Raw genomic sequence first — 25,856 nt, forward strand, 5'->3', positions numbered from 1 at the left:
TTTCTGTGTGTGTGTGTGTGTGTGTGTGTGTGTGTGTGTGTGTTATTATAATTCAGTAAATTCTTCTTCCTGTCCAATTCAGCTTCCTGTAGGTGTAGCCAATGCAATGCAATTCAAATCAAAAGTGAGTAACTTCAGTGAAGTTTGAAGGAAATAAAACACCTAGCAACCAGAGCACCCTAGCAACTGCATCGCAACATTGTAAACTACACTCAGAACACCCTAGTATAGCAACATGTTACACACGACTCAGAACAGCCTAGAAACTGCATAGCAACAGTCTTAACGAGACTCAATTGTTTATTGTGTGTGTGGATGTAAGTGAGTTACAGTGTGAATATGAGTTTACAGCAACACAAATAAACATATTTCACACACACACACACACACACACACACACAGCATTTGAAGGAAATAAAACACCTAGCAACCAGAGCACCCTAGCAACTGCATCGCAACATTGTAACATTTTAACATTTTGAACACATTAGTAACAGCACAGGCTAGCACTGTCTCTCTGCTGAAAACCTAGTTTATTAATCTAATGGTGGGAAAGCACACACACACACACACACACACACATACACACACGGGGCCTCAGCTGGTCGTGTGCTATAATATAACACGTAGCCAGTCCGATTCAATGACAGCAACTCAGAATATAACCTACATCCAAATCCAGACATGAACACAGACACACAATGGCCTCATGGGTAATGTGGGAACCTGTTAAATGAACATGCCCAGTGCCAGCAAATATGTGGACACTAAAACAAATGACTCTCCATCCAATTAAAACAAAGCGAAATTAGAGAATTCATCACTGTCACCCAGCGTGTTTACAGTCATTAGGCCTCTCTGAAGTTTCCAATGCCCTTTGCCCCTCCTAACACAGAGGCAACGCAGTAACAATACTAGGCAAATGCCACACGAATGTTAGCAGAAGGGCATAAGTGAATTCATGGCAGGAGAGGGCTGTCTGTAATGGACAGTACCGCTACAATCACATCACACATTCTTTCATTGCCAGGAGGAGACATCCAGAGACCTCTGTGGGATCAATATTCACTATATTCTGTTACCCACATTGTTATTTTAGTTACTTAATTGCAATGAATGTTTACTTTTAATAAGAACACTGATTTAGAAGGATATTGTGATGGAATTTCACTTGTCTAAATCATCTTTTCTTTGGCTGATGTTTGTGTGTGTGTGTGTGTGTGTGTGTGTGTGTGTTTCCTGTGCAGGGTTTCAGCCTGTGATTGCGTTATGGTTTGAGGTGAAGACTACATACACACACACACACACACACACACACATCTGTCCACTTGTTTCTCTTCATGCGCGAACGCTGCTGTTTATTGGCTGACGGTGTTGACCAACCAGAAGATAAAATTCATTGCAAATACATTACTTTGCATGTATTTTTATAAAATGTAGTAAATAAAATAGTAAATAACTAGATTTTAAGGTAATATTTCAACAATTTAACAAAGCTGTCAGTCAAAGGTCACATGACATGCAGGTAAACAAATCTTTAAAGTAGATCTTTTTTAGTAATTGCAATGCTTTGTTTTTTATTTTAAATTAATTTTAATTTTTCAGTCATTTTACATAGAAAATGGTTAATCTTTTTGATGTTTTATTTAAATTTTTCATTTTAAAATTATTTATTTCAATTTTATTTGTATGATTTAATTATTAGCTCAATTATTATCTCATTTAGATTTTAATTTTACATTTTAATTATTTAATTTAAATATTAGCTTCTCATTAAGTCATTTTTATTTATTTTTTATTTGAAAATTATTTATTGTCATTTGATTTTTTTTATGAATTCATTAACTTCTCGTCAATTCATTTTGACTGTTTTTGTTTTAAAATTATTTATTGTTTTTTTATTTTTTATGAATTCTTTAATTCATTACAATTATTTATCTTAATTCGACATTTTAATGATTTCATTAATTATTAGCTTCTCATTAACTCATGTTGTATTCATGTTAAATTATGTATTCATGTTTCATTTCATGTAATCATGTTATTTTTATAAATTCAATAATTGTCATCAACTCATTTTGCTTTTTATTTTCAAATTATTATTGTTTTTATAGCACATTAATTGTATTTCTATATCACATTTCACACAATGATAATTCAAAGTACTTTACATAAAAAGGATTTTAAATAATTATAAAATAATCTCAACATATGTACAAAAAATAGCAATAAAAGCAAAAAAAAAGATTAAAAAAATTGACTTCAAATGTATTAAAACAGTTAAGAATAAAATATGGTTTTAGTTGTAAGACATTCATACTCACGAAGCGTCCAGGTTGTTTTTGACGTGATTCTCGCATCGTTCGCTCTGTTTGGCTTTCTGTAACATTCACGACTCGTTTATGATTTGATGTTTAACTCAAGATATTTTTCTTTGAAAAAGCGGTGATTTACACTTATGCATGTGTGTGTGTGTGTGACGACTCCTCGTGTCTCTCTGATATTTAGCTGCTTGTCTGCTCGAGTACTTTTCTCCTTGTTTCACGTCAAAGCGTTAATTGCCCCTTGTTAAAAGCTTAAAAGCCCCGCTGTAAAAAGGCCCGTGTGTGTGTGTCTCTTCACCTGCCGTCTCTTTGCATCCAATTCCTCTTCCTGTGCTAAAGCTCCGCTAGGTGACGAGAGCCAGAAATCAGTGTGAGGACTCACACACACACACACACACGCTGGCGGTTATTTTGAGACTCCGCTAACATCACCTCCACTTTAATGGGTTTACAAATATTCATTTATCCCGGCATTTACCTATTCATTACGTTTGAGCGCGCAGATAAAAGGCTGTGTATGTCTGAGGACGAGTGTGTGATGGAGGCGAGAGTGAGACGCAGATGCAGACAGGATGAGGAGAGGTGTAGACTTCCTCTCTCCTTCCTCCGTTTGCGAGGTGTTTGTCTCTGAGTGTGAAGCGCTCGTCTTTTGACTGCGGATCGCACCGACGCCGGAGGCTGTGGGAGGCGGTGTGTGTCCTGAGCACAGAGGATTGTGGGAGAGGCCACATCATTGATGATATGAGGGAAAGTGCTGGATGGTTCTGTCTTCAGGTGTTTGAAGAGGCGTGTGTTTTTGCTCAGAAGTGTCTCTTTCAGAGCTCTGGAGATTTTTGGAGTATCAGGCCACTCGGGATTGAATGCTATCATACTGCATACTGCATATTATATACTATTTAAAAGATGATATAGTATACAACAATACACTTTTCAAGAAGTATTGTTACACTGATGTCACATGACCTCACTGTGTAGCATTTTAATCAATAATAATATATTACACTATACAATTATGTACACAAATTATACATATTATATATATATATATATATATATATATATTAGTGCTTTTAAACGATTAATCGTGATTTATCTCATCCAAAATAAAAGTTTTGTTTACATAATATATGTGTGTGTACTGTATATTTATTATGTATTTAAGAAAAATATGTTATGTTTATATTATAGTATGAAATATATACGTAACTTTCTCTTTAAATTATTGTTGTTATTATTATTATTATTATTATATATCAATTATATATACTACCATTTGGAATAATTTTTTATAATTTTGGAATAAGTTTTTATTTATTTTTTGATTGTTATTGTTATAGTATTTATTGTTATTATTATTATTATTATTATTAATGTGTGTGCTTCACTACTCACTACTGCTTGGAATAATTATATTGTATAATTATGTATTTATTATTATTTTTTTCATTATTATCATGATGATGATGATTAAGATGTATTTTAAAAGAATATATTTCTAATTTATATATGCACAACATCATTTGGCATCATATTTAGAATAATGTGTTTATTTATTATTTTATAATTATAATTTTAATTATAATTTTATTTATTATTATTATTATACTTATAATAAATAATATAATAAAAGTATAGTTTATGTATTCACTACCGCTTGGAATAATTAAGATTTTTTTTTAATTGTTTATTCATAATCTTTTTTTTATCATCATCATCATCATCGATTTTATAATAAATAATATATTTATTATTTATATATATACACAGATTTTGGAATCATATTTAGAATAATGTATTTATTTATTCTTATTTTTTATCAGTTTATTATTATTATTAAATTATATGAGTAATGTAGCATTTTTATATACACTACCATTTGGAATAATAAAAATGTTTTTGAAAGTCTCTTCTGCTCATCAAGGCTGCATTTGTTTGATCAAACAATACAAATACATATATTTTAATATGTAATTTATTTCTGTGATGCAAAGCTGAATTTTCAGCAGCCATATTGAGACGCCTGACTTTGGGATCTTGAGAAGTGTTTTAAACAGTATGCAGTGTGCAGTCGGCTAGTATTCCATTCTGAGGATGTTGATGAAATGTTCACACTGCTCTGGAATGCCATCACACACACACACACACACACACACACTCGCTCAGCACTGAGTAATGAGGCAGTGATGAGCGTGTCCCGCAGCGCAGGGGTCAGAGGTCAGAGGTCAGAGAACTGTCTCAGCTGCTGCCGAGGAGCAGTGATGACACAGCAGAGAGTGTGTGTGTGTGTGTGTGTGTGTGGTGAACTAATCCACCTTTATGCACACAGTCCGAGCTAAATCCCCCACCGTTATTTCCCAAAACACACACACACACACACGTGTCAGAGCTCTGCAGGAGGAAACTGATGCATGTGAGCGTCTCCTCCAGCCATTAATTATCAGAACACAGAACAGCACACCTGTACACACACACACACACACACACATGCTGATGCTGAAACACACTCACACACATATATTCTCAGATGCCTCATGAGTTCAGGTGTCATATACGGTGTCTGTCAGTCTGTAACACACCACAATGGATGAACACGGCTGTTAATGCATCATTTAAGGTTGTTAATGCACATCTGCAGCTAGGGTGACCAGCACCAGATAATGCACTAAAGCACCAGAAACAAAGACATTTCACATTTTAAATGCACTTCAAATTCACTCATTTGAATGGAAATATGTTATTTGCCTTTTTAAAATGTATAGTGCACATTTATTGCAACTATTGCAAACAGTGATTTTGGCAAGCTTATGAGCAACAGTGTTAGCAATGAGACAGAGTTGAGAAAAGTTCAACTTTATGCAAATGAGGAATCAGTTGTTGCATTGACATCCAGATACAGATGTCAATTTAAAAAAAAGCCTATTTTCATTCAAATATAATGGCTTTCTCAGCCTGACTATGTGTGTACAGTGGACTACCAGTAAAACTGATAAAAATTTTGGACCAAAAATTATTCAGACACTTTGATCTGAGCATGTTTTGCTGAAGTGTTTTTTCTTTAATTGCTAATGCGATCTTTTTACACCACAGACAGACTGAACAAAATGAAGCACTGCTTGGTAATTGGTTGAGCTAAATTGGTTTTATCTAATTGTGTGCTTAAATTTAACAGCTGACAGCTATTCAACAGAATTCATTCCATACCTTTCTATCAAAGTTATCTGACATTATCAAGATGAATTTGTTCTGACACAGTTCAACTCTGAATTTTTTTAATTAATATATTTTAGATATTTATTTTTATATTATGTTATACTTTATTTATTTATTTATTTTTGGAGATGACAGAATTTACAGTTCTAGGTGAACTATCCCTTTAATTAGTCATTAATGATCATTTATTCACCCTGAAAGAAGATATTTTGAACAATGTCTCTGTTGTTTTGGACCCCATTGACTTTTTTTTATTATATTCATATTTTTTATTATATCATTATATTTTGATCTGTGTCCTGTGGAAGAAATAAAATCCTTCAGGTTGGGAATGACAAAAGGATAGTAACAAGTAAATGATGAGAGAATGATAATTTTTGGGTGAACTACTCGACTTCAATATCCAGTGTGCTTTGTTTTGGGCAAGATATGGAGCAGTAATGCTGTGTGCTGTTCTGAACAGACACAGATCATGTGACGTAAGTAAGAAAGACTCTTTAAAGTGGATGCTGATGACGGTGCGGTGGTTTCTCCCGCCGTGCTGCTGTCTGCACTCATTAGCTTCAGGTTTGATCTCTCTCGGTCGCTGGGAAGGAGAGATTTCTGATGTTCTCTGGGTTTGGCTGGAGTTTAACGGCGGGGGGGGCCTCGTCTACGGTGGCCCGCTGCGGCCAAATCTCATGGGCGTCTGAGGGCCGTGGGTCCGAGGGGAACGGGCCCCCCGTGGGTCCGCCAGACCTGCAGACCGCGGGCCATTTAGCATGGACCGACCCGAGGAGATGGATGCTTGCAGGGGTCCTCATTCATCTGCTTCAGGCCTCTTGCTCTTTTTAGCCTCCCTGCTTCGCTCTGCACTCCTTCTTTCACACGACCAACATCCATCTCACTGCTGTGCTTCTCTGTCTCCTTCTTTCTCACCAGAAAGTTTTATTGCTCGGAGGTTGCTCTCTCATTTCTCAAGAGACTGAGTTATTGAAGTACGCTTAAGAAATTCATTAGGAGAATTAAAACAGACTCCAATGAGTCACTAGTTGTCATCCAGTAAGAATCTGTCAAATTTAGCTCATACGTGACCCTGGACCACAAAACCAGTCATAAGGGTCAATTTTTTGAAATCGAGATTTATGCATCATCTGAAAGGTGAATAAATATGCTTTCCATTGATGTATGGTTTGTTAGGATCGGACAATATTTGGCCGAGATACAACTATTTGAAAATCTGGAATCTGAGGGTGCTAAAAAAAATCAAAATATTGAGAAAATCATCTTTAAAGTTGTCCAAATGAAGTTCTTAGCAATGCATATTACTAATCAAAAATTAAGTTTTGATATATTTACAGTAGGAAATTTACAAAATATCTTCATGGAACATGATCTTTACTTAAAGGATTAGTTCACCCAAGAATGAAAATTAGCCTGTGTTTTACTCACCCTCGAGCCATAGGTGTATATGACTTTCTTCTTTCAGACGAATCGGAGTTATATTAAAAATTGCCGTGGCTATTCCAAGTGTTATTATTGTAGTAGGCGGGAGTTTCTCTTTAACAGTCCAAAACACGTTAAATGAAGCGCGCGCATCCGTAATAAAACGTGCCTCACACAGCTCCGGGGGGTGAGTAAAGACCTCTTGTAGCGATTCCATGCGTTTTTATAAGAATAATATCCATATTTCAAACGTAATAAACACTTTTCTCTCACTTCATCTATCTGTTGTACGTGGAAGCCGTTCCAGGCGGATGACATAGTTGTCTGTACATGATTTGATTTTGAATTTTGATTGCAAACTTTGATTTTTGAACTTGAATCTTTGAACTTTGATTTTGATTTTTGATTGCAAACTTTGGTATCTTTGCAAATAAGAGCTTATTGTGAGACGCTTGATTGCTGTTGAATGTCTTTTTAATCTCATTGCTCTCTAGGAGAACCATCTGAGACAGTAAAGCCATCTCCTTAATGATTATTTTTTTAATTCAATGAGGATATTCGTCTGCACATAATTCGATTTTTATTTTTGGTCACAGACTTTGATATCTTGGCAAATATGATCTTAGGGTGAGACATTGCTGAGATCTCTTCTGTGAGATTACTGGGGTCTTTTCCCAGGAGAAATGTGACGCAATCTTTTGGTTTAATCGCTTTTTAATTTCCCAGATTTTCAAGAGACCTCATTTGTGACTTTTTAAAAGCCTTCAAGGATATTTTGTGTGTACATCATTAGATTTGTATTTTTTGCAGATATGAGCAGATCTCTTCTGAGACTCGTGTGAGATTACTGGGGTTTTTTAGTCTCATTGCATTCTAAGAGAAGCATTTGAGACAGTAAAGACGTCTCATTTGTGATTTAAAAAAAATCCAATAGGAATATTTTGTGTAAATATAATTTGAGTTTTATTTTTGATTGCAAACTTTGGTATTTTTGCAAATATGAGCTTAATTTGAGACACTTGTTGAATCTGTTTTTAATCTCATTGCATTCTAGGAGAAGCATTTGAGACTTTAAAGATCTCATTTGTGATTTTATTTATTTTTTAATCCAATTAGAATTTTTTTTTGCCTGTACATATTTTATTTTTTTTATTATTTTTTTTTGATTGCAAACTTTGGCATCTTTGCAAATATGAGCCTAGTGTAAGAAATCGTCAAGATCTCTTCTCTGAGATTACAGGGATCGTTTTCTCATAAAAAGCATGAGACTAAATCTCTGGTTCTTATCTTTTTAATTTCATTGCATTCTAGAAGAAACATTTGAGAAGTTAAAAAGGTCTCTTTTTTGTTTGTTTGTTTGTTTTAATCCTATGAAGATATTTTGTCTGTACATAATTTGATTTCCATTTTTGGTTGCAAATTTTGTTTGCATGAGTTTAGTGTGAGACATTGTTGAGATTACTGAGCTCATTTTATCTCTTTGTAATCTCATTGCATTCTAGGAGAAGCATTTGAGACATTAGAGAGATTTCATTTGTGATTTTTTTTTCTTTTCCAATAAGGATATTTTGTCTGTGCGTAATTCGATTTTTAATTTTGGTTGCAAACATGTTTGCATGAGTTTAGTGTGAGCCATTGTTGAGACCTCTTCTGTGAGATTAGTGGGGTTGTTTCATCTCTATTTAATAGGAGAAACATTTGAGAAATTAAAGAGATCTCATTTGTGCTTTTTTTAACCCTATAATGATGAACTTTGATATCTTTGCAAATATGAACTTGAAGTGTGAGACATTGCCGAGATCTCTTCTGTGAGATTTTTCTCACGGCTCTTAATTTCTGTTTTATCTCTTTTTAATCTCATTGCATTCTACAAGAAGCGTTTGAGACTTTAGAGAGATCTCATTTGTGATTTTTTTTTTCCAATAAGGATATTTTGTCTGTGCATAATTCATTTTGTCTGTGCATAATTAGATTTTTATTTTTGGTTGCAAACTTTGTTTGCATGAGTTCAGTGCGAAACATCGTCAAGATCTCTTGTAAAATATGAGATTACTGGGGTTGTTTGGTCTCTTTTTAATCTCGTTGCATTCTTGGAGAAGCTTTTGAGATATCCCTCTCACTTTCTCCTCTTTTGTCCCGTATTGTTGTTTGTTGCACTTTTCCAATTACGGTAATGTCTTCTCGGTTTCTCGCAATCATCATTTGGTGGCCAGGCAAGCATGCGCCTGCTGTTATTAATCCTTCACGGGCGTCTTCAGGTGTGTGTCATTTATCTTTGTTAATATTTCCTCTGGATGCCAGCTGGGTACCCGTGCCAGCCGGCTCCCAAACTGGGCATGAGACTCGGCATGCGGATCGCGGCGGGCCGGCTCTTTTCCTCCATAGTTGCGAGGCAACGGCGCTTGGGAGAAAGCGTTCATCCCTCTGAAAATGAGACACTTTTGTTTTAGCGTCCCCCCTCCTGCAAAAAAAACCTCCTTAACTGTGAGAGGGGGTGACTTATTTAAGACAAGGACTCTTTTGTTTTAGCCTGTGAAAGGCGGCAGACCCCGCTCTCCTCCGCGGGGAAGCCTGCGACCAGGGGCCGCCGCGTAATTGGCCTATTTAGCTTGTTTTGCATGTGAATGCGGCTCTAGTCAAGCATCGCTAAGTCTGTTGTGAGAGCTGCCGTCATTTGAATTCAGCTCAGCGCAAACATTCTCCATACTTTATCACATCCTCTAATGAGCCCGGCCCGGGACGTTACCCCCCGAGTGTCCCTAAAAAGTTCGGTAGGAAGTTTACGTTACGTCTCGCGCCCAGGGCTCGCGCTCTTTCCCGAATCGGACTTCCGAACATCCTCTGTTCTTTCAGTTAGCTTTCTTTTGGAACGAGCGGGCGAGCTCTCGTTAGCTGGGCTTGATTAGCAGAGCAGTGTTAACTGAGAACAGGGTAATGATGGGAAGAGTTTGTGCTTTGGAGCTTCGCTGGGTCACACACACTCGCAGGGATGCTGGATTGATGGATGATCTTCCTGAATTTACAGTTTTGGAAAAGCTTGGCTCTAATTATGAAGGTTAAATTGTTTTTTTGTTTGTTTTTTTATTGTTTCCACTTTTATAATCCCAATTAAAGGCATTTTGATTAACTGTTTTTTAAATATTGTGTACTTTAATGCAACATCGCAATCACTTTTTTTTGTTTTTTAAAAGTTATGGCATTCCAAGAACGCGCTTGTACTGTGTATTTCTGTCATTATTTTTGATGTAATTATGAAGGTCAAATTGTCTTTCAAATGTCATAACTTTTATAATCCTAATTAAAGGCCTTTATTTGAATTTTTTAAAATATGGTATGCTTTACTGCAATGTAGCATCACTTTTTTTAACAAAAAAATACTTTCTGTACATTTCTCTAATTGTTTATGAAATTATGACTAATTATGAAGGTCAAATTGTCTTTTAAATGTCAGAACTTTTATAATTGCAATTAAAGGCATTTGTACTTTTTTAAATACTGTGTGCTTGAACTCAAAATTGCAGTGCTTTTTAGCACAAAATTGACATCTCAAGCATCTGTTTGTATATTTCTGTCATTCTTTTGATGGAGCTATGAAGGTCAAATTGTCTTTTAAACATCACAATTTTTATATTTCAAATTTAAAGGCCTTTATTTGAATTTTTCTGAAATATTGTTTGCTTTAATGCAACATTACATCACTTTTTTAGCAAAACAAAAAAAAAATGAAATTTTTAGTGAAACTTTTATAATCCAAATTTAAATTAATCAAATTTTATATATATATATATATATATCATTAGGTTTAATTAAGAAATATTGTTTTATATATTTTTCAAAGTAGTTTTTCGACCAAAAAAGTAAATTATTAATTTAGAAATATAATTTTTTAGTTTATTTCCTAAAATATCATTCATATGATATTTGATATATTTAACAACAACAAAAAAAAAGTTATCATTAGATTTTGGAGTTTGGAGAGTGACACTATTTGTTATAAAAACAATAATAATAATCTTATAACTTAAGAGACTGACTTTGACACAGAGCCATGAGGGTCTGCAATTGTATGGAATAAATGTTTTTTTTTCTGCATGTTGGTTTCACCATATAACTTTCATTTAGTGGGCATTTTTTTATATTATTGAGCATTAAAGCATTTGTTACTTTTTTTTCCCAATAAATAATAATAAAACATTATGTAATTATGTCAATTATGTATGTCTTAAAAAAACAAAATGATTTATTCTTGAAAAAAGTTTTTCGTATAATTTTCAGTCTTTATGCCCCACAGAAAATATCAAAATGAATTTTAATTTCAGAAATTCAGAACAAATTTTGTCTTAAAGCGAAATTCAAGTCAATGAAATGCATTTTTAATGTATTTTTAAATAAATGAATAGATCAGGCTTTTTAACATACAAATGTGTTGACTTTCAGGCAAACACCACACCTCCAAAACGAAGTCGAGATGACGGTAAAGGAAGAGGAGCTCTGCTGTCAGACATCTGCAAAGGCACTAAACTGAAGACGACCAGTGGGGTCAATGACAGAAGTGCACCTATCCTCGAAAGTACGTCATCTGTTGTGCACTACCGCTGAAAATACAATTAATTGTTTGACTTGACCCAGCTAACCATTCAATGTTTTTTTTTTTTTGCAGAGACTGGACACGTTGTTGTTGTTTTTTTGCAAGAAATTGACATTTCAAGCATCTGTTTGATCAAACTGTGGCTTTAATTATGAAGGTCAAATTGTCTTTTAAATATCACAACTTTAAAAATCTTAATTAAAGGCCTTTTTTATTTTTGGTAAAAATATTGTGTGCTTTAATACAACATTGCATCATTTTAGCACAAAATGTGCCATTTCAAGCATCTGCTTGTATATTTCTGTCATTTTTTGATGAAATCCTCAGCTCATCACAGACACTTTATTCTGGAGAAGTTTCACAGATGATGAAAGGAAAACACTGTGGCACAGCAAATGTATTTATTTATTTCCAGATTTTTTTATTAGTTGTGCAGCATTTAATCTAGCTTCAGAATTTCCATGTATTCTAAACCGGTTATTTATTTCATATCTGTGTAATGATATATTTTGTGTTTCCTTGACAAACACTGCAGTCGATGTCTTGAGAATGTTAAGAAGCTCTCTGATGTTTTCTGTTCGAGTCTCTAACGTCTGTTTCTGCTTGTGTTTCACTTCAGCAATGTGTTCTTTTTTTTATTTAATCGTGCGTTTTAACCTAATCGAGTGTCTCTAATGTGTCTGTGCGCTTGTGTTTGCGTCCAGTCGAGTCTCATGGGAGGCGAGGTGGGGATGGTCAGTCCAGAGACGGTGTCTCCCACCAAACTGGGCTCACAGTATTACCAGCATTACGCAGGAAACCCGCGCCGACGAGCCCTTCACAGCGACTCCATGGGTGAGCCTTCATCATCATCATCATCAGCCGCTTTATTCACTCTAAAAAAGCTGCTTTATTCTTAAAGTCCTTGCATTTGTTTCATCATGTCAGGATCTTCAAGAACACACATTTTAATCTCTTCTGTCAAAAAAAGAGAGGCTTGCTGTGATTATTGATTTTTTTCTCTTTTTGTGCATTCAAAGCCCTTTATTTGTGTTCCTAACAATGCATGAACCCTCGGGCCTTGAGGTGCCAACCTTCAATAGGTGTCAACCTTCAGGGCAAATCGCACACGCTTTTATTTCTGTCAGAAGCACACACACTGTCTGTCACTTACTAAACTGTGTTTCGTTGCATTTCAATGCAACTTCGATCATCATTTGCTCAATCAATCAGGTTAAATATCTCGTCTGTCTTTGTTTTTTCTAGAGGTCCAGGCGAAGAAGGTTCGGAAAGTTCCTCCCGGATTGCCCTCATCAGTAAGTCAGTGTTTTTATGCACGAGCGTTTTTCACCTGAAGTGCTTCTGCAAGTCGCACAAAGCATGTTAAAGACTTTAACTCTGCAGTCAAAAGGCAGCGAGGCCGCACAATAGCGTGTGAGTGTGTATTGTGTGTCGCGTGAGGCCCAGTTAATGACGCTGGAATGTCCAAACTCTGTGTCTCTGTGTCGGAGCAGACGCCCCGCGGGACGTCCGGACCGTATTGTGCTGTAGTTCTTTAAGGGGCAGGACAGAAAGAGGCGCGGTATAATGGAGTCCTGATGGGACGCTTTGGTCTCTGTGAAGGTGATCGCGGCTGATTCCCGCGCAGGTCCGGTGTGTGTCGTTCCAGCGCAGGTGTTTCTGACACGGGAAACACTTTGAGCCTCATGTGACTCATTAATGCCACATACGGCACCGACACACGCCTGTGTTTGAATACGAATACCATTAGACATGCATACTGTGTGTGTTTGAATACGAATACCATTAGACATGCATACTGTGTGTGTTTGAATACGAATACCATTAGACATGCATACTGTGTGTGTTTGAATACGAATACTTTTTGCTATTTTTATTATTATTAAATATTGTAAATTGTAATTTTGCAAACACTAAGTTTGTAAATGCAATGATTCTTTTTATTTACATCATATAATTGTTTATTATTTTCATAAATTATAATTAAATGTAAACAATAATAACTGTTCTTCTTCTTATTATTATTATTAATTTAAATAATAAATCATTAGTATATGATGATGATAATACCTCATGTTGAATTATCTCTGATGGTAGTATTGTATTTAGTGAGCTTAATACTGATTTGAAGATGACAAACATTTGAGACATTTTCTCATTTTCTCAGCAGTCAGTGGAATTACTGTTTACTAATTTATCTGCACACATTATTAATTTAGAGCTATTAACATTTTATGAAATCCATTTAGAAATCTGTTCCCTTTATTTGTAAAATGCGCAAAATTGTTTCTTTTCTAAAAATGTTTTTGTATATACAGAAATGGTTTGGCACAAATATAAACATTTCATAATTATTCTTTAAATTTAGCAAATTATATGTGTGTTATATTAATTAAAATTCTAAGCTGCTGTGCAGTTTTCAGATGTTAGTAAAATGTGTTAAAGCAGCTCTGTGGTGTTTTTGGTTTCACGCATGATAATAGAAATATTTCTGAAGGATTTTCCGTTCATTCGTGTGTGTGCTGAGTGAATGTCAATGCACAGGATCTTTGTTCGTGCTGAGCAGACGGCTGTTGAGTTTGTGGTTCATTATGTGCTCCTCAGTTTGTCCGATTCGTTCTGTCGCTCAGTTTGTTCAGTAAAAGACCAGAAGCTTTAGAGTAAAAATAAACATGCTGAAGGAAAAAATGCAGAACAGAACAAGACATTTTAGAAATGAGGATTTCTGTGGATTAATATCACAGCTGTTTCTGATTTCACTAAATCATATGTGAAAGAACTGTGAACGAATGGTGTTATTGCTACATAAATCATTGATTATTTGATTTTATGATGTTGTTTTGTATAATGCATGTACTGTACAAAAATGTCTTTCTTAACTCAATGTTTTGCATGAGAAAGATGATGTTTTGCATGGTTTTCCGTGATTTTCACATGATCTGCTTGTGTTTGTCATTGCGTTTCATCCGCTCAGATGTTTCTATATCAGAACGTTCTCCCCGTTTCTGTTCGTCTGCGCTCACATCGGATTGTTTAAAGTATACAGCGTTAATTAAATTATGTTTGGTCTAGCAGAATGCTCAGTTGGGACGTGATCGCTCCATTTCCTGAGCTTTTCCTCCCCCTTCAGGCCATAAACGGCACTGCGGCGTGAGTTCAGGGTCCATCCGACTGACACTCCTTCAGCTTTTGCTGCTTAATTCACTGTAGCTTTCTTTGAATATTAAGTCTGATTTTAAAATGCATTTTTAGGCGTAATTATTCATCGCTCACATCTCTGTTTTTCACTGAGAGGGAATGTGGAGTGTTATGGACGGATGCTGGAGTGTTTGTGGTGATATAAAGATGAGTCGTCCGTCTGTGTGTTTTAATAAGCCGGAACAGCGCAGGTTTGTGGCAGTAAACACACTTTAGTGTTTTTTAATTGTGCTCTTGTGGTTTCCGCTGCCATGCGAGAGCATATGCCCCACAATGACATCTACAGACAATAGAGCCGTATGAGACCGGAGCGGAGCGTGTGTGTGTGTGTGTGTGTGTGTGTGTGAACTTCATTCGCATGCGGTGAGTGTGTTCATATGGTGTTTGAAATGAACAGGTTACACACGCTACCCTGTCATGTTCATTATAACATTATCAAACTGATTTCATAATTTAATTTGATATGATGTCATATTTCGTTACTCTGTTAAAGATTAGAAGTCTTAAATCTGTGCATTAGATTCAACATTTGAACTTTATGGTCATTGTTTAAAGCAAGTGTCATTTGAGTCATTTTCCCTGCAAGTTCATCAATATTTCTAATAATCTACTACTAATGTACATAGATATTTATTCTAAGCTAAATTTATTTACACATATGAAAGGGTGAATCTGATAAAAACATATTTTTCTAAATAAAATGTATTTAAAATGTGACATTGTCATATTCAAAAGAAATAAAGAAGACATTGTATTTTGCATTATGAAAACAATCCCTGTTTTTTAGGACAGATTAAAAAAAATATATATATTTTCATGACCATTACATGTTTTCCTTTTCAGGAATTAATTCTTTCCTTTTCCTTTTCCTTTTTTAAAATATGACTATTTTCATTGAACATTCTCATTTGATTGTCATTCGTGTACTTCAACGATTTTTTTTTTACATTTAAATGAATAAATACATCATATTTATTTGTATAAACTATATAACGTAATTAATAAATAAATTAAATAAAAATATGTATTAATTAGGCAGAACAAGAAATACTGCCATGATCTATAAATGCTTTACAATTAAAATAATATTTGAATATGTTAATATGTAGTTTCTGAGCATTTCAGTAATGAGAATTTAAGGTGAAAATGTGCTTAATTGTTACAATGCAAAAAAAAAAAAATGCAATTGTAAAGTGAGAAATTATTATTTTTTTATTATCACTAGTAGTAATTTTGCATGAGGAAAATAAAGAGTTTTCATATGCTTCATTTGTTTTCATATGCTAGATAGAAATTCTCTACTTTCTCTTTTTATTGTTTTTGAGGTGAAATATGGACATTGTCTTGACAGGTTTTGTGAGATTCACCATAAGATGGTAATTGAAAGTATCAGATTTCATGTGATTTTAGCCGTTCACGTTGAAAAATACAGATTTGTGTGAGGAATTTGTGTCTTTAGTTTCACTGGACATCAGCAAACACACAAAAAACACCAGCCACTGAAACACAAGTGAAGCTGGTTTCTGTTGCTGATGCTCTTGTTGAAGGCAGCGATGAGAAGGAGAGTCAGAGTGTGAGAACCCAGTTTAAATCCGACCGTGTGTGTGTGTGTGTGTGTGTGTGTGTGTGTGAACCCTGCAGAACCTTGCCGTTTTGGACTACAACTTAATGAACATGTGTTTGATTTCCTGTGTGAGACTTGTGAAATATTAGCGAACAATCGAGTGTCATTTGCTAGTTTCCTGCAGCTATGTTCCACCGACACAGATGAAGTCTGTTTCATGATCATAAAGAATTTAAAAAGGGGAAATTACTCATTTCAGCATGATCTCGTAACTTTAATTAGTGTTGGAGACTCGTAAAGGAATAATTCAGACAAAAATGAACATTCTGTCATCATTTACTAACCCTCAAAACCCTTGTGACCTTCTTTCTTCTGTAGAACACAAAAGGAGATATTTATCAGAATTTGAACGCTGCTCTTTTCCATATTGTGAATATGGATGTGAAAGGAGGCATATGAGCTTCAAAAATGACAAAAAGCGCCATAAAATCATAATCCATTTGATTTATGACTTTCTTTCTTCTATATATCACAAAAAAAAGATATTTAGGAGAATGTGCACGCTGCTCTTTTCCATATGTGATGAAATGACAACAATCACAATAATCCGTTCTTTTTGACTCATGCACTATATTGCAAGTCTGTTCCTCAGACAAAATCATCATACAACTTCTGAATAGTAAGTTTAATATATTTTCCATGTAATGAGAGTGGATGTAAACAGATGCATTTGAGCTCCAAACATGACAAAAAAGTGCCAAAAAAGTAGCATTATCATATTCCATATGTCTTTTTCTGTTGTTCTGTATGTCTGTTTCTTTTCTTTTCTTTTCAGACATAACTGTCATATGACTTGGAATATAGTGAAATATATTTTTATGTAGTGAACATGGATGCAAACTGAGGCCAAAAATGTCATTTTTTCTGAATATAGTCATGCACTATATTCAAAGTCTGCTGAAGCAGTAAATGGATGTAAATGGAGGCATTTGAGCTCCAAAATGGAAAAAAAAAGCATCATAATTATCATATGAGTTCAGCAGAATTAAATGGACAACTGTTATAATGATTTTATGGGGCTCTTTTGTCATTTTAAATCTCAGATGCCTTCATTCATATGCACTTTAATTAAATGGAAAAGAGCAGCGTTGACATTCTAATAAATGTCTACTTTTGCACTCCACAGATGAAAGAAACTCATACAGTTTTGGATCAGCATTGAGGGTGAATAAATGATCATTTTCAGGTGAACTGTCACTTTAAAAGTGTATATGTGGATTTTTGTGAGTTTCAGAGCCATTGCGTTTGGTTTTCAGACTGCGATATGTCAGGGAAATGGATAAATGGTTGTGTAAATGTGTAAATAAACTCCCCCTGATTCACCTGTCAGCCCGTCCAGGAAAGAGAAGCAGAGAGAATGTAGCTGTAAATGATCTCATGGTGGGGCTTTTTGGTTCTTTTTTTAAGCGAGTGGAAAGAAATAACAGAAACAGCTGCGTGTGTCTGGCTGCGGCCCAGTGGAGAAAAATCCTCCGTATGAAATAAACGGTCAGATTTCATTCAGTCCTGCCAAAAAAACAAGATGTGAACATATCGGAGCCACGTCCCCGCGTCCCTTCGTTTGGTGTGGAAAAAGGCCAGCGCCGTGTTTCTGAAAGGTTTCTGTGTCGTCTATAAATAGAGATTTGTTTTTTGAGGCGCAGTGATTTTAACGGCAGGCACGGACAGCTGGATTTCTTCTCTTGAGATCTTTAACGGAGAAAAATATTCACGATTTTCTCCACCGTAACACAACAACACACCTGCTGACAGAGAGACATTCACAGTCTCGTTTTGCTTTCTTAAAATGTTCGCAGATTTGCAAGATATCACATATCAAGCTTGCATTTGCAAAAGACAGAGAATATGTTTTAGTTGCATGGATATCCTAATATTATGAATATATTTTTACTTGCATGATTACATTTTTTTTTCTTTTTTTTTTTATTTGCATTGATATTTTTTAAATTGACTTGCTTGTTCTGTTCTATTTTTTACTTGCGTTTATATTTTTATATTTTTTATTTGCATGAAGTCTCATTTTTACTTCAATGAATATTATTTCTTTTACTTGACATGACTATTCTAATTTTTTTTTTTTACTTGATATCATTATTCTAGTGTTTACTTTCATGAATATTCTCATTTTTTTACTTGCATTGATATTCTAATATTTTTTAAATGCACGAATATTCTTATATTTTTTACTTGCATGATTTTTTTCATTTTTTACTTGCATTAATATTCTAAGAAATTTTATTTGCATGAATATTATTTTCTCTTTTTTTTTTTGCATGGATAGGTATATTAGATATATATTAGATACATTCTAATATCTCTGATGCAGCTATAAACTCATTTTTTGTTCATAAGATCTCTTCTGATCTCAATATGAACTTTATATGTCATCCACATTCATTTTGTGCAATTATTGCCTCATTTGTATCTATTTTTATTTCTCCTCGGAAATGTGAGAATACTGTAACTAAAATCTCCATTACTTCTCCTGAGCTTTGAAAGAGCAATAAGGTTTTCCTCTGTCTGTCATCAAATTCTTTCCACGTTCTCGTCCTCAGTTTTTCCTCGTCCTCATCCCTCCATCCTCTCCTCCAGCACAGCATCTGTTTCTCTCTTCACCTCCGCGGCCGCCATTTCATGCTGATGTCTTGAGCGGCGCTCGATGGTTCGGCCCTGTTTGTTTGCGCTGTTTACAGAGAACTTTTGTTTGGTGCCGTCGGCTCAGATAAAGCCTGTCTCTCTCTCTCTCTCTTTCTCAGACGTTCCCAACATTCCTGTCAGGAAATATTTGGCTGGAAACAGCAGAAAGAATCAAACTGCACATCCGTGAGAGCAGATGCATTCATGTTTGCAGATCACCGATATGACTGTTTCTGATCAAATTCACAGGATTTTGTTTTGTGTAATGACAATATATGTTTCTGAGAAGTTTTACGGATATATTTCTTTAAAAATCAGATTCTTAATGTGCGTTTACAGGTGTGTGTTTATCTGTATTTTATGATCATAAATCATTCAACTGGAATTTTATATAGTTTTATAATCATATTTCTAATATATTTTTCATAGTGGATGTGAATGGAAGCAGTTGAGCTTCAAAAATGACAAAAAAGTGCCATGAAATCAATCCATTTGACTCATTTACAGGTGTGTTTTGTCTGCATTTTATGATCAGAAATCATCCCATTTAAATTGAACTTTTGAAATTTAAACTCTGTTTTTAATATGAATATCAACACCACTGAAATATTGTTTTTGTTTTAAATGTTCATCATGAAAATCAACTTCATTTAGGCCCTTTCGGTTTTTCCTAAAGTTTGTCTTCTGATTTCTGCTTTTTATTGTGATGAAACATGAATCATATGTTGACTTAAAAAAAAAAAACTTTAAATATAGAACTTAATCTTTAGTAATGAAATTATTTTTATAAAACACACTCCACTTCTTAATTCTGATTGGATGAGTCACATTATAATGTTGATAAACACACTTCTGTGACTCACATGCAAATACAATATAATGATACAAATAAACATGCATTCCAGCAATCAAACCAGGAAAAGAGAGAGAGTGTGTGTGTGTGTGTGTGTGTGTGTGTGTGTGTGTGTTAAAGCTCAGATCTGTATTTTATGATCATAAATCATTCAACTGGAATTTTATATAGTTTTATAATCATATTTCTAATATATTTTTCATAGTGGATGTGAATGGAAGCAGTTGAGCTTCAAAAATGACAAAAAAGTGCCATGAAATCAATCCATTTGACTCATTTACAGGTGTGTTTTGTCTGCATTTTATGATCAGAAATCATCCCATTTAAATTGAACTTTTGAAATTTAAACTCTGTTTTTAATATGAATATCAACACCACTGAAATATTGTTTTTGTTTTAAATGTTCATCATGAAAATCAACTTCATTTAGGCCCTTTCGGTTTTTCCTAAAGTTTGTCTTCTGATTTCTGCTTTTTATTGTGATGAAACATGAATCATATGTTGACTTAAAAAAAAAAAACTTTAAATATAGAACTTAATCTTTAGTAATGAAATTATTTTTATAAAACACACTCCACTTCTTAATTCTGATTGGATGAGTCACATTATAATGTTGATAAACACACTTCTGTGACTCACATGCAAATACAATATAATGATACAAATAAACATGCATTCCAGCAATCAAACCAGGAAAAGAGAGTGTGTGTGTGTGTGTGTGTGTGTGTGTGTGTGTGTGTGTGTTAAAGCTCAGATGAGATCCAGGAGAGAATTATATGAACCAGGTCCAGTGGACTGTATGTTTTCCATTGAGCAATGCACAGAGGAAATGAAGTCAGTTTCCTGTGTGTGTGTGTGTGAGCTCCAGCTTCAGAACCGATGTGGAATGCTCTCCACACATCTCTGCCAAATCACTGTCCGTTTCTGCACATTTATTTCTATTTGGAACAGAATTGGGGTTGATATCGCTCAGAAATGTCATGATTGATTTTAAGGTGATGATATGCCTGTTAATTGGCTGAAAACACAGTTTTTAAAACATCAATCCATTTTGGACAAATTTATCCATGTTAAAGTGTGTTTTATTACCCAGTGGGTTTGGATTCAGCAGGAACAGATGAGCGTGTGCGTGTGTGTGTGTGTGTGTCCATATATTGCACAGATGAAATGCATTTTGTATTTTGCATTGTATTTGATCTCATCTGCTGTTTTCTCATAACAATGAGGTATAATATTATAGTAATATTCCGGCTTAAATACAACTTACAACATGGCAACAAAATTGACAGAAATGACCTAAATTCATCAGTGCTCTTTTTAGAAAAATAAAGATCCTTAAAATATTGTTCATAATAATATTTAACCTTGAATGTTCTTTTCGAGCTCTTTTATATGCATGGATATTTTAATATGTTTTACTTGCATGAATGAATATTTTTTTAATTTGACAGATTTTTTTAAATTGTATTAATAATATTTTGAATATTTGATTTTTTTTTTAATGCATGAATATTCATTTTTTTCTTGCATTAATATACTAAAATTTTTATTTGCATGAATGTTCTCATGTTTTTTACTTGCAAGAATATTCTAATATTTTTTTACTTGCATGGATATTCCCATTTTTTACCTGCATTAATATTCGTACATTTTTATTTGCATGAATATTCAAATTTTTTTACTTACATGAATATTCAGGGTTTTTTTGTTTTACTTGTATGAATATTCTAATATCTCGGATGCAGCTGTAAACTCATGTTTTGTTCGTAAGATCTATTCTATCTGTATTTTCAGACTCAGAGCAGACAGGTAATGTATTTAGTCTTGTTTTTGCCCTATTTTATTTGTCTGGGGCATGGAGCTGCAAAGGAGGACACTGCCCCAGGTGTCCCAGCATGCACTGGGGGAGAGCGGGGCCAAAACTGCTGACGGCCGCAGCTGTAGAGAGAGAAACAGTTCATATCAGCTAAACCCCAAACCCATGAGCACCATCTCCCCTCATGACTGGAGCTGCATCAGCTAATGAATGCTGGGAAACTGACATACTGTTTATGTAGAGCGACCTCACAGAGCTCATGCTATTGTTCAGGTGATGCTCTTTTGGAGCTCAGGAGACTTAATTGAAGTATCAGCTTCGCCTCCAATGTTGTACCTTTAATTCCTCAGGAAACAGACACAATGAGTCAGTAGTTCATTTGACGAGAAATGATTGAGTCCGTATTGAGAGCTCTGATTTTTGATTGCACAGTTTGAGACATTGTTTTTATCAATTTTGCCATGATGTTTTTTGTCATAATTGGCTTATGATTTCAACTTTTCATCTCATAATTTCACTTACACAGTATCTCATAATTGACTTTTTATCTCAATTTTGACTTTTTTCTAATAATTGACTTAACATGTCATAATTTTGACTTTTTATCTCATTATGACTTTTATCTCACAATTAAGACTTTTATCTCATACTTATCATAATTTTGACATTTTTCAAAGTTGGGACTTTATATCATAATTTTGACATTTTACTCTTATAATTGTGACTTCAGTATCTCAATTTTGTCATAATTGTCTTAGCATGTAATAATTTTTACTTATCACATTGTAACTTTCATCTCATATTTATCACTTACTATCTCATAATTTTATCTTGTGTCGTGATTTTGAATTTCTCATAGTTATGACTTATCTCATAATTGTGACTTTAGTATCTCACAATTTTCACTTTTTTGTCTAATTATCATCACTTGGTTTCTCATAATTTGGACATATGTCATGACTTAGACTTTCCATACTTTTAAACCTCATAAATTCAGACATTTTTCTCATAATTATGACTTCAGTGTCTTTTGACTTTATCTCATAATTATGATTTAATGAAACATTATTTTTCCTTATGTAGTGAGAATGGGCTTCCATACCGATTCAGTCTCCATTTTTTCTTAATTTCACCTGTTTATGAGAAACAATTGAGACAAGAGATCTCATTGGGGATTTTTCTCTGGCTTGTTTGGAGTATGTGAAGCGGCTCATAATGAGCTTGAACTGTAACAGCAGAGAGAGAGAGACAGCTCTGTGTAACAGGAAGGACACATGGCTGCTGGCGAGCACCAGAGCAGCACCAATCAAAGTGTGTCGTTTGGTGTTACTCTGAATGCATTCCCCCCACGTACAGCGAGCCAAGAGCCAAAAGAGGCCTGCTTCACCACGACCCAGCATCCCCGGCTCCCGCTGGCACGGGTTCAGAGGAGCCGCTCGTGGGGGAAGGTCTGTGAACGTAACGCTCGTCTGCTGAAGCCTTTCATTTAGTCACTCCAGCTTCTGTCTGATTTGACTCATATCGTTTATATATAAAATATATGAGCCAAATTAAATCTGTCCTATTCTTAAAAACAGAAAAATCACCAATAACCTATGAAATCACCTCATAAACAGCAAAGGAATGAAGTACAGAACAAATGGAGACTGAGTCTGTATGTATGGAAGCCCATTTTCACAGCATAAGAAAAGAATGCCATGCTTATAACAATATATCAAATAATTTAATAATGATAAAATCATTATAGTCATAATTATGACACAATTTGAAATTATGAGTTAATAAGTTATAATTATGAGATAAAAAAATATTAAGTCAGAATCATGACATACTGTAAGTACAAGGTCAAAATTATTATTAAAAAGTCATAATTATGACAAAAGTTCTGACATAAAAAGTCATAATTATGAGATACTAAATCATTTATATGAGATAAAAAGTCATAATAATGACAGTCATAATCATGACATACTGTAAGTCAAATTATGATCAAAATTAATAATTCTAAGAAAAGGTGACGTAAAATGTTAAAATATGAGATACTAAGACATAATTATGAGATTTTAAAAAAAGTCATAACTATCACATGTAAAGTCAAAATAATGACATAAGTCTAAATTATGATAAACAGGTCTGACATAAAAATGTTAAATTATGAGATACTAAATCCTAATTGAGATAAAAAGTCATAATTATGTCAAAAAAAGTCAAGTCATAATCATGACATACTGTAAGTCGAATTATGATAAAATGTCAAGAATATGATAAAAAGTTATAATTCTTAAAAAGGTCTGACAAGTCAAAGTTATGAGATACTAAGACATAATTATGAGATAAAAAGTCATAACTATCACATGTAAAGTCAAAATCATGACGTAAGTCTAAATTATAATAAAAAAGTAAAAATTATGATAAACAGATCTGACATGAAAATTTTAAATTATGAGATACTAAATCATAATTGAGATAAAAAGGTCATAATTATTTCAAAAAAGTTAAGTCATAATCATGACGCACTGTAAGTTCAATTATGATAGAATGTCAAGAATATGATAAAAAGTAATAATTCTTAAAAAGGTCTGACATAAGTCAAAATTATGAGATACTAAGACATAATTATGTAAGTCAAAATCATGACATAATTCAAAAATATGATATAAAGTCAAAATGATGGTTGAAAAAAGTTAGAATTATGACCAAAGGTCTGACATAAAAGTCAAAATTATGAGATACTAAATCATAATTATGATATAAAAAGTCACATTTTGGCAACAAAAAAAAACTGACAGAAACTCAAAAATCATGACATAAAAAGTAAAAAATGTTACAACAATGACATAAGGTGGATTTATGAGGTATGGTCAGTTGTGACATTAGTCAAAAGTATGAGATAAAAAGTCAAAATTATGACATACTAAGTTTGTTTATGTCTCATTGTTAAACTGTTAAATGCATATCAGTCATCCGCTGCTTTAAAGCTCAACTAAATACCCATTTATTCTCGGTTTGAATGTGTTTGTGTTTCTGCTCGCATCCCATAATGCCTTGCACATGCCGAGGCTGATGTCAGGCAGGTAGCAGATGTTAGCGGCCCTTTAACCAGATCCAGAGTGTGAGAATGAGAATGAGCGCGTGTGACGCTGTGATGTCCTGAGGCTGTGAACGGACTTACAAAACACAGATACCTCATTAAACAGCCACATTCAGAACATCATTTAGATGTTTGCCTTAATACAAACGTACAGCGTGTTTGAGAAGCAACAGGCTGTTAAAAGGAGGAACTTCAAGTTGGCGAAGTTTCTTTCTCCTAGCTGTTTTTGTGCTTTTTTTATTTTCAAATGTACTGTTTGTGCCGAAATCACAGAATCACCATAAGGGCTGCTTTGCATTTTTAATTTAGTAACTAACATATGAATACATTTGCATATTAATTAGTTGCAGATTAAATCATGCATACATAATTGCCTCCTTACTGTGTTTAATGTTTGTTAGAATCTGTAGTCGGAGCCGTCAGAAGATTGCGATTGGACGAAGCCCTCGGACGTGTTTGAGCGGCTGAAATACCAACATTTGCTGAATTTATTTGACGCTCGCAGAAGAGACAAACTGGCTGTCTGTGACACTTGGGTTCATGATTGTGTGAATTGACTCTTGCAGACGGGTTCATTAGAGCAAATGAAGGTTTTGTTGAAGGAAACAATATCAGTGCCTCTCTCTTTCCAAACGTTCGTTTAGATTCTGAACGTTGGGTTCGTCTTTGTGGCTTTAATGAAGACGTCTCTCTTTGAAGATGTATCTCAGTGTAATGATCACTTTCTTCAGATATCGCCGCTGTTTTTCTTTCGGTCTGGACTAATTATTCCTTGGTAATTTGTTTACATTATCTGAGCAGTTTTTTTCCAGAAATTACACCTTCCCTCTCAGTATCTGCAATGATTGAGCTCATTAAATCACCAGCTCAAGAAGTACGTTTCTATATTCATATACATTTCTCAATCTGAGAAACAACAAAACAAGCCTGAGATAACATTTTTAGTCCTGGTTATTTCAGCATGATCCCTCAGATTTTTGGATTTACTTTTGGATTTAAGATTTATTTATTTATTTTAGATACATTTATTTTTTTATTTATTTACTTAATTTCAAATGTTACATTTGGATTTTAGTTTTTTTTTTTTTTT

At 34.2% G+C, this 25,856-nt stretch overlaps 1 protein-coding gene across 1 annotated transcript in view; it reads left to right on the forward strand.

Annotated features, from left to right (window-relative positions):
• Positions 1-25,856, forward strand: part of tcf4 (transcription factor 4) — a 181,739-nt gene that overhangs the window by 85,739 nt on the left and 70,144 nt on the right. The window contains exons 8-9 of the mRNA XM_016548957.1: positions 12,252-12,381; positions 12,793-12,842. Of these exons, the coding sequence (XP_016404443.1) occupies positions 12,252-12,381; positions 12,793-12,842 (180 nt within the window). The remainder of the gene's footprint in view (positions 1-12,251; positions 12,382-12,792; positions 12,843-25,856) is intronic.

The sequence above is a fragment of the Sinocyclocheilus rhinocerous genome, unplaced genomic scaffold (genome assembly GCF_001515625.1).
Source record: "Sinocyclocheilus rhinocerous isolate Xijiao unplaced genomic scaffold, SAMN03320098_v1.1 scaffold824, whole genome shotgun sequence".
In the NCBI taxonomy this organism is placed as follows: domain Eukaryota; kingdom Metazoa; phylum Chordata; class Actinopteri; order Cypriniformes; family Cyprinidae; genus Sinocyclocheilus; species Sinocyclocheilus rhinocerous.